This window comes from Symphalangus syndactylus, chromosome 7 (genome assembly GCF_028878055.3).
Source record: "Symphalangus syndactylus isolate Jambi chromosome 7, NHGRI_mSymSyn1-v2.1_pri, whole genome shotgun sequence".
Classification (NCBI taxonomy): domain Eukaryota; kingdom Metazoa; phylum Chordata; class Mammalia; order Primates; family Hylobatidae; genus Symphalangus; species Symphalangus syndactylus.
In genome coordinates this window covers 72,980-83,670 of record NC_072429.2, presented here as the reverse complement: position 1 = coordinate 83,670, position 10,691 = coordinate 72,980, and the positions used below count along the sequence as shown (strand labels likewise).

The following is a 10,691-nucleotide window of genomic DNA, read 5'->3' as shown; positions in this document are numbered from 1 at the left end:
ATTAAATACACTGAACATACTAATAAGAAGCAGCAAGGTTGAAATGGTAATTTAAAATTACTCAAAATTATTGAGTTCTCTCCCAGTCAAGAGGCATGTGGTTCAGGGACCCACTTGAGGAGGCAGTCTGTCTCTTAGCAGAGCTCGAGCACTCTGCTAGGAGAATCTTCCTTGTCAGGATCCACTGTTCTGTTCAAAGTTGGCAGACAGGAAGGTTTAAATATGCTGAAGCTTTGCCCACAGCTGCTCCTTCCCCCATGTGCTCTGTCCCAGGGAGATGGGAGTTTTATCTATAAGTCCCTGACTGGTGCTGACTGGTGCTGCTCCCTTTCTTTCAGAGATGTCCTGCCCAGTGGGGAGTTATTTAGAGAGGTAGTCTGGCCACAGCCACTTTGCCGGGCTGTGGTGAATTCCATCCAGTATGAATTTCCTGGCCTCCTTAGCACTGTCAGGGGAAAATCACTTATTCAAGCCTCAGTAATGGCCCCTCTCCCCACCAAGTTCCATTGTCCCAGGTTGACTTCAGATTGCTGTGCTGACAGCGAGAATTTCAAGCTAGTGATTCCTAGCTTGCTGGGCTCCACGGGAGTGGGACCACTAAGCGAGACCACTTGGCTCCCTGGCTTCAGCCCTCTTTCCAGGAAGTGTCTCACTTGTGTTCCAGGCACCAGTGGGGTACAAAACAAACAAAACAATAACAACAACAACAAACTCCTGTAGCTAGCCCGGTGTCTGCCCAAACAGCGCCCCAGTTTTGTGCTTGCAACCCAGGGCTCTGGTGGTGTCGGCACAGAAGGTAGTATCCTGCTCTGTGGATTGCAAAAACCAGGGGGAAAGCATAATATCTGGGCTGGATAACACAGTCCCTTATGGCTTCCCTTGGCTGTGGAAGATCCCTGGCAATGCAGAAACACCCTGCCTTCTGCACTGGTCTCACTGAGAGCTGCAGACAGGAGCTGCTCCTATTTAACCATCTTGCCAGATCTCCATCTTCTGAAAGTTTTACTGTTTCCAGTCTTATGTTGCTGTCTTTCATCCATTTAGAGTTGATTTGTGTATATGATAAAAAACAAGGGTTCACTTTTTTTCTTTTGCTTGTGGACATCCAGTTTTCTCAGCACCATTTTTTGAAGAAGCTCATCTTTCTTCATTGAGTATATTTGGGACTCTTGTTAAAGATCAGTTAGCTGTATATATTCATGGATTTATTTCTAGGCTTTCTGGTTTGTTATGTAGATCTGTATCTACTAATGTGGTATAACATACGTGTTAATTTTTGTATGTTAAACTATCTTTCATTCTAGGAATAAACTTGCCATGTCTTCTAGGAAAGAACTGATGCTAAGTCTGAATACACAGTAAAAGCCAAAGAACACTATTGGTCTTGCAATCTCAAAAGGAAGAGTGAGAATTTTTACATAATTTAAACCTTGAAGATTTCACTGGCAAAAGTAAAAACAAAAATTCTGCTCAAAATGAAGCCAAAATATTCTGAGTATTTGCAAAACAGTGTTGATACTATGAGTGGAGTTCTTAATGTTGTTGTGTTCAAATACAATGTGTGAAACATGAGGAAGTTCAGTAACTTTTGGATTAGAATAATAAATTTCAATATAAGCCCATAAGGTTTTATGTTATTTTTATTTTTCTTTTCTTTTTTTTATGGCTTGGATGACACCTTATTTTCAAATCAAATAGTAAAAGTTGTTTCCGTTTTCACGTTTTCCTTCTAGGTTTAAAAAAAAATGAGTTGGTTTTTTTTTTGCTTTTTTTTTTATTATACTTTAAGTTTTAGTGTACATGTGCACAATGTGCAGGTTAGTTACATATGTATACATGTTCCATGTTGGTGTGTTGCACCCAGTAACTCATCATTTAACATTAGGTATATCTCCAAATGCTATCCCTCCCCCCATTGTTATTTTTCATAGCTTAAAAATCATTGACATAGAATAATTCCAACTAAAGTACATATTAAATCCCTGGAAAATAAATTTTGACTTAACAGGGTAAGTTGTGAAAAGATGTTTTGTCACAGGAAAAAGGAAATACTCCATTTAAACCCTCCATGCTGGAATAAAGGAGGAGTCCCATCTTTCGGTCATTCCACTTCAGGCTTTTGATATAACTAATCCCTTTTCTTCTTCTTTCCTGTTTTGGCAAGCTTTCGGAAACAAAACAGGCAACATTTTGTGATGATAAATATCACAGTTGCCACGCAGGTCAGCAGGAACGCTATCACATCCAAAGAGTGGTACTGGATCCAGGTGAGGTTGTGAGCTGCGACCCGAAGGTGCTTGGCTCCTTTGTGGCGCATGACAAACTCAATCCAGAAGACTGCTCGATCCAGGGGCTTCATTGGTTGATCATGATGAATTCTTGATAATTTCATAGCATTCTCTTTATAGCTGAAGGATAAATATAAAGATATCAACATTAAAAGTAAATTTATTGCTTAAGCGTATCAAGTCTATGCATGGTCTTTGAAAAGTGTCACACAAATGATTCAAAGTAAGTGTCACTGAACTGACATAAAATTTCAAAGTTTTAGTGTATGTCATTACAGAAAGTTTGGTTTTTAAATTGGAGTTTTATAATTGACAAATACCTTTAAAAATGAAAACTGGAATTTTAGTTGGGAGAGTTAATGTTTTTCTAGAACAGAAAATATTGTGAGCCATTCTAAGTGCTATAAGTAAGATAGTGGAAATAGAATCTGGGAATGATCATTTTGATATTTTTAATTTTTTTTTATTTTTTGAGACAGGCTTTTGCTCCATTACACAGGCTGAGTGCAGTCAAATGATCATGGCTCAGTGTAGCCTTTCCCTTTCGGCCTCAAGTAATCCTCCACCTCAGCCTCACGAGAAACTGGGACTACAGCTGTGCACCACCATGCCTGGCTATTTTTTTTTTATTTTTTACTTTTTTAGATATGAGGTCTTGCTGTAGTGCCCATACTGGTCTGGAACTCCTGTGGTCTAGTCATTCTCCTGCCTCTGCCTCCCAAAGCGTTGACCCTACAGACATGAACCACTGTGCCCAGCCCATTTTGACATATTTAAAGAAAAATTGTGTCACAACTGGTGAAATGCCCCCTAGCTAGTTTCTCAGCTTCTACTCTAATTTTCTGTCTTCTACCGTGTTTTCCTTCTAGTAGCCAGAATATTTTCTAAATCAATATCAAATTATGACACTCACCTGTTAACATTTCCATCTGGTTTCTTGTTACGTTAAGAATAAAATCCAAATCTGTCTTTGGTCTAGAGAACTCTACACAGGCACCTACTTGTCCTAACCCTTTCCCCCTGTACACTCTCTTCTAGAGACAATGGCCTTCTGTTGTTCTTTAAACCCCTGAAGGTGTTCTCACCTTAGCCCCTTTACACCTTTTGTCCCCTGTGTCTCTCTCATTGAGCATTATTTCTTGCAACTACTTGAGGTTTGCTTCTATTTCTTTTTGAGGCTTCCCCTTAAATAATACCCCTTAGAGAGTCCTTTCCTGGCCACACTATAGGCACCCATAGGATTTCTCTAGAGCTTCGTGCTTACTTTGCTATTTGATTTCTGGAACTTTAAAACATGTTATATATCTTCTACAATAAAACTTAAAGTATGAAATACATAGGATAAATGTATATACACTGTGTGTGTATCTCAAAATTTTAAGATTATCTAAAACATTATCCCAAAGTGAAGACACCAATTTATCACAAACTGCCTAGAAGAACTCTCTCCTCCTGGGCCATTTTAGTCACTACTTTTATCCTCAAAGTAAGTATTAACCTGATTTCTAATATCATAGATTAGTATTGTTTATATAATTGAATTAAATAATACATATTCATTTCTGTCTGTTTTTGTTTAGCAGTTGTTTAATTGCACTGGTGTAGAGTATTCAGTTGATTGACAAAGACCACAGATGATCTCTTCATTTTATGGTTAATGGATATTTGTGTTGTTAACATTTTTTGACCTTACTAATAATTATGGTATTAAGGTATTTGTATGTTTTATTAGGTTTACATATTTATTCATTTTTGTTGGATGTGTACTTGGAAGAATAGTTGATGAGAGAAAGGCATATTTATAATTAGAATTTTTTGTGGACTGAATTTTTTAAAAAATATTTTTTATTTTAAAGAATCAGAGATTGTTTTAGTTATCATTTTTGGATGATTTATAATTTATTTCTAGTATGACTAGAACATATAATTTTTATGAATTTGAATCTTATACAATTTACTTAGTGTTTATTTATGGCCCAGCATATAGTAAATCCAGGTAACTGTTTCATATAATCTTTTTTTTTTTTTGAGACAGAGTCTTTCTCTGTCACCCAGGCTTGAGTGCAATGGAGTGATCTTGGCTGACTGCAATTTGCATCTCCTGGGTTCAAGTGAGTCTCATGCCTCAATCTCCCAAGTATCTGGGACTACAGGTGCTCATCCTCTACATCTGGCTAAATTTTGTATTAATAGTGGACACAGGATTTCACCATGTTGGCCAGGCTGGTCTCTTAACTCCTGACCTCATGTGATCTTCCCACCTTGGCCTCCCAGAGTGTTGGGATTACAGGTGTGAGCCACCTCACCCGGTCTCCATAAACTCTTTTAAAAATGTTTATTTTCTGTCTACACACATACAACCAGAGATATATGTATGGATACATATATACAGATATATGTGCTATATATATATATATATATATATATATATATATACACACACACACACCTATATAACACATAGGTTACATTTAATTGTGTATTTCAAATATTTTATCTCCTTAAATAAAAGACTTCAAAGATCATTATTTTTTCTTTTCTTTTTGGTCTATTTGAATTTAATGTGAGTACTAGTAGGTTCACTTTTTTTGTTTTTGTTTTTGTTTTTGAGATGGAGTCTTGCTCTGTCACCAGGCTGGAGTTCAGTGGCACCATCTCGGCTCACTGCAACCTCCATCTCCTGGGTTCAAGTGATTCTCCTGCCTCAGCCTCCCAAGTAGCTGGGACTACAGGTGCACACCACCATGCCCAGATAATTTTTGTATTTTTAGTAGAGACAGGGTTTCACTATGTTGGCCAGGAGTATGGTCTCGATCTCTTGACCTCATGATCGGCCCTCATCAGCCTCCCAAAGTGCTGGGATTACAGGCATAAGCCACCACAACTGGTCGGTTCACATTTTTTTTAAAAACAGTTTCATTTTTACTTTAAGTTCCAGGATACATGCGCAGAATGTGCGGGTTTGTTACATAGGTATATGCGTGCCATGATGGTTTGCAGCACCTATCAACCTGTCATCTAGATTTTAAGCCCCTCATGTATTAGCTATTTGTCCTGATACTCTCACTCCCCTTCCATGCCCTAAATGGCCCTGGTGTGTGTTGTTCCCCTCCCTGAGTCCATGTATTCTCATTGTTCAACTCCCTCTTATGAGTGAGAACATGTGGTGTTTGGTTTTCTGTTCCTGTGTTAGTTTGCTGAGGATAATGGCTTTGCATTTCATCCATGTCCCTGCAACAGACATGATCTCATTCCTTTTTATGGTGTATAGTATTGCATAGTGTACATGTATCATATTTTCTTTATCCAGTCTATCACTGATGAGCATTTGCATTGGTTCCATATCTTTGATATTGTAGATAGTGCTGCAGTAGACATACATGTGCATGTGTTTTTATAGTAGAATGATTTATATTCCTTTGGGTATGTACCAAGTAATGATATTGCTAGGTCAAATGGTGTTTCTGGTTCTAGATCTTTGAGGAATCACCACACTGTTTTCCATGATGGTTGAACTAACTTACATTCCCACCAAAAATGTAAAAGCTTTCCTATTTCTCCCCAGCTTCACCAGCATCTCTTGTTTTTTGACTTTTTAATCATCGCCATTCTGACTGGCATGAGATTGTATCTCATTGTTGTTTTGATTTGCATTTCTCCAATGATCAGGATATTGAGCTTTTTTCATAAGTGTGTTGGCTGCATAAATGTCTTTTTTTGAGAAGTATCTGTTTATATCCTTTGACCACTTTTTGATGGTGTTGTTTGTTTTTTTCTTGTAAATTTGTTTAAGTGTCTTGTAGATTCTGGATATTAGACCTTTGTCAGAGGGATAGATTGCAAAAATCTTCCCTCATTCTGTAGGTTGCCTGTTCCCTCTGATGACAGTTTATTTTGCTGTGCAGAAGCTCTTTAGTTTAATTTGATACCATTTGTCAATTTTGGCTTTTTTTGCCATTGCTTTTGGTGTTTGTGTCATGAAATTTTTGCCCATGCCTATGTCCTGAATAATATTGCCTCAGTTTTCTCCTAGGGTTTTTATGGTTTTGGGTTTTACATTTAAGTCTTTAATCCATCTTGAGTTAATTTTTGTATAAGGTGTAAGGCAGGGGACTAGTTTCCATTTTCTGCATATGGCTAGCCGGTTTCTCCGGCACCATTTATTTCATAGGGAATCCTTTCCCCATTGCTTGTTTTTGTCAGGTTTGTCAAAGATCAGATGGCTGTAGATGTGTGGTGTTATTTCTGAGGCCTCTGTTCTGGTCCATTAGTCTATATGTCTGTCTTTGTTCCAGTGCTATGCTGGTTTGGTTACTGTAAGGTGTAAGGAAGGGATCCAGTTGCAGTTTTCTCCATATGGCTAGCCAGTTTTCCCAACACCATTTATTAAATAGGGAATCCTTTCCCCAGTTGCTTGTTTTTGTCAGGTTTGTTAATGATCAGATGGTTGTAGATGTGTAGTGTTATTTCCGAGGCCTATGTTCTGTTCCATTGGTCTATATATCTGTTTGGTACCAGTACCATTCTGTTTTGGTTATATAGCCTCATAGTATAGTTTGAAGTCAGGTAGCATGATGCCTCCAGCTTTGTTCTTTTTGCTTAGGATTGTCTTGGCTATATAGGCTCTTTTTTGGTTCCATATGAAATTTAAAGTAGTTTTTTTTCTCTAATTCTGTGAGGAATGTCAATTGTACTTGGATGGGAATATCTTTGAATATATAAATTACTTTGGGCAGCATGGCCATTTTTAGAATATTGATTCCTTTTATCCATGAGGATGGAATGTTTTTCTATTTGTTTGTGTCCTGTCTTAATTCCTTCAGCAGTGGTTTCTAGTTCTCCTTGAAGAGGTCCTTCACGTCCCTTGTTAGGCATATTCCTAGGTATTTTATTCTCTTTGTTGCAATTGTGAATGGGAATTTATTCATGATTTGTCTCTCTGCTTGTGTAATTGTCGGTGTATAGGAATACTTGTGATTTTTGCATATGGATTTTTGTATCCAGAGGCTTTGCTGAAGTTGCTTATCAGCTTAAGGAATTTTGGAGCTGTGACAAAGGGGTTTTCTAACTATAGAATTATGTCATCTGCAAACAGAGACAATTTAACTTCTTCTCTTCCTATTTGAATACACTTTATTTCTTTCTCTAGTTCACATTTAAATTCACCATCTTATTCTATATATATATATATATATTTTATTTTCTAACCTGTTTTATGTTTCTTTGCTTTCTTACTTTCCTTGAAGTATCTTAAATCATTTCTTGTCTTACTAATTTTTTGGTAAAGTGTTTTTAATGTATTCCCTTAGCTGGTACCACCTTGCATCATAATAATATTGGTAGTAGTAACAGACTCTGAATTGATGGTAGCTGGTCTAGGCACAGCATTTTCCATAATATTTCCTTTGGATTATGGAAAAGTTAAGTATTACATATTTATTTTATCAATATTAAAACCTTTGTATTTCAAAAAGCATCTTCCAATAAGTAAAAAAAAAAATCTATTCTGTCCATAGTGGAAGAAAATATTTGAAAATCACATATCTGATAAGGGATTGTATCTATAATATATAAATAATCCTTATGAATCCAGAATAAGATACATAGAAAAAGACAAAATATTCACAAGATTAAAATAGAAATTTATCTAAGGAAGATGTGTGAGTGACCAGTAAGCACATGAAAAGAGAGACCACTTTACACACACTAGAATGGCTGTAATAGAAAGACAGGTGATAACAAGTGTTGGGAAGAGTGTGAAGAAATTAGAGCCCTCCTATCCAGCTGGTGGTAATGAAAAATAATGCAAATACTTTGAAAAACAGTTCAGCAGTTCTTCATAAACAATTTCCCATATGCCTCAGAAATTCCACTCTTAATATCTCCTCAAAAGAAATAAAAACATATTTTTACACAGAAAATATGTATAACAATGTTCATTAGTGCCAAAATTGGAAAGACCTAAAATGTCCATGACCAGATAAATGGGTAATTTTGGTATAAACATATCAAATAATATGATATAGAAATAAAAATGAATGAGTTCTGATACATCCTACAACATAAATAAAATTAAAAATAATTATGCTAAGTGAAAGAAGTCATTTACAAAACACCATAAATTGTATGATTTCATTTCTATGAAATATGTGAAGAGAATAATCTATTGGGAAACAAAGTAAGTTGGTATTTTTCTAGGACTAGAGGTTTATTGGGAGTGACTTCATACATTACGAGTTTAATGTGAATTCATTAAAATGTTCTTTAGGTTTGTGGCTTTATAACTATGTAAACATACTAAATATATTTAGATTTTAAGTTTTAGTGAATGTTATGCTATGCAAATTGTAATTATCACATTTCTTAAAATAATGATAATAAAAATAAATTTTTGAGAAAGAATAGATTCATACTTTCAGAAATTTTAGGTATTGAATTGAAATATTTTATCATATTTCTCTAGTTGTTATTTCTTTTCATTGTGTATTCTATCATTAAAAATATTTAAAATAATTATCTACATATCTTTAATTTTTTTGATTTTATAATTCATTGCAGTTATTGGTAACCCATTAAATCTGTGGGGTTGAAATGTAACTTTGAAATAACTGTCTGGTGGAAAGTAAGAACAGATTTTACACTGGTTAAATCACTTCAATCCCTTCAAAATTAGTCTCTTAAAAATGGGTTAAAATTCATATTCACTGTTGACAAAATAATTTATAAATACCACCTGGTCACAAAATTGCAATACTCACATAGGGTCATTAATGACTGACTTCAATGCATTGAGCAAATCTCTACTTGACATGGTCCTGGTGTCCACACTGAGGGCTGCTCCCTTGGCTTTCATATGAACAATGTTATCATGTTGATCTGCAAACAAAGGAATGCCCACCATAGGGATCCCATGGTAGATTGCCTCATAGATGCCATTGGTTCCACCATGAGTTATAAAAGCTTTGGTTTTGGGATGACCTAAAAGTGGATGAATTTTAACAAAATTATTAATTATAAGATACTGGAATTGAATAAGAAATGCACAATATAGGAACTTAAGGCAAAACTGTTCCCTAGGTAATATTATACCCACAAAAGTGCATTGAAATTGTTTTCGAATTTCAGAGGAATTGCCAGATTAACAAAATGAAAAAGCATATTCTTAATTAAAAAATTAAAATGTGCAAAAAAAATAAGATTGGATATACAAGAACATGGTCTCTTAAGTATTATAAATAATGAAGTCACATTTACATATGTAAAAAATATTTAAATACTTAAAATATTTAACATATTTAATTTTTTTAAAGGCAGCAGGGAGTAGGGTGGAGGTGGGGCTGAGGAAGGACTGGTTACACATCATCATGAAGTGTGTTATCATTTTATCATGATAAAGATTGGTGATTTATTCCCATAGAAAGTAGAGTCACTGGTAATAGAAGAGTGTCTGCTATTTTTCAGTGCCTGTTGAAATAACCCTGCAGTAGGGGAAAGAACAGAGGTAAAGTTGTAGAAATAGGAGACAGACAGAAAATCCAGGAAGTTATTTAAAATCTGTGTGAGGAAATTGCACCTGAACAAAGAGATTTTTATTCTGACCATAAAGAATGTGACTGTATGTAATAAAATGCCAACTACTATAGTGTATTCTTTTTATACTAAGACTGGAAAATAAATATAAAGTAGTTAAATTTGATTTGTTTTTTTAGTTTTCCAAAAATAAATGCTAAATATGTTTGTTTTATGTTGAACTATTATCACTCTAGTTGGCTGTTACTAATATATTCAGTATTTGTTCTCCAGAGTCTTACCAAGAAGGTCATTCTGGGGTAACCACTTGTACAGTCGAGTATTGGAACCTAAAGTATTTGGCTTCTTGCCATCAAATCTCCATAGAACCTGTTAGAGCAAGGAAAATATCTTGTTCAATGAATAGAACTCTAAAAACATAGCACGTTAGAATTCTGAAGAGATTAATAATCAGTTAGTTAATCCATATAAAAGATGAAGAAATAAGAAGAAGTGATGTCAAGTAATGAGAACTACTAAAAATCTGAGGTAAGTTGAATACCCACATTTAATATCTTTACTCTTATAATCAATTTGGTATATAAAGAAATAATGACATTTCTAACATAATAGCTAGACACATGAGATTGTGAAAGGAAAATAAATCTTGGCAACCCAAACTCTATGCTAAAGGAAAAAGTTAAGCTGCTCAGGGAAAACCTACCTCCCATTCTATTCAAAGTAAGCCCTCGGCGCACTGAGATAAATGCCTATCTAATTGCCTCATTTGGAGAGGCTAATCAGAAACTGAAAGGAATTCAGCCATTTGTCTCTTATCTACCTATGACCTGGAAGCCCCTTCCATGCTTCAAGTTGCTCTGTCTTGGTTTCTAC

At 35.4% G+C, this 10,691-nt stretch overlaps 1 protein-coding gene across 3 annotated transcripts in view; it reads right to left on the bottom strand.

Annotated features, from left to right (window-relative positions):
* Positions 1–1,622: 1,622 nt before the first annotated feature.
* The window catches only part of LOC129485660 (UDP-glucuronosyltransferase 2B15), a 29,343-nt gene continuing 20,274 nt past the window's right edge, over positions 1,623–10,691 (bottom strand). For 2 of the 3 annotated variants that reach the window (XM_055284731.1, XM_055284732.1), the window contains 3 exons: positions 10,100–10,187; positions 9,047–9,266; positions 2,129–2,408 (listed from right to left, as the gene is read on the bottom strand). In XM_055284731.1, coding sequence (XP_055140706.1) covers positions 2,129–2,408; positions 9,047–9,266; positions 10,100–10,187 — 588 coding nt within the window. Of the gene's footprint in view, positions 2,409–9,046; positions 9,267–10,099; positions 10,188–10,691 lie in introns of all 3 variants that reach the window. The other variant, XM_055284730.2, reaches the window with a different exon arrangement.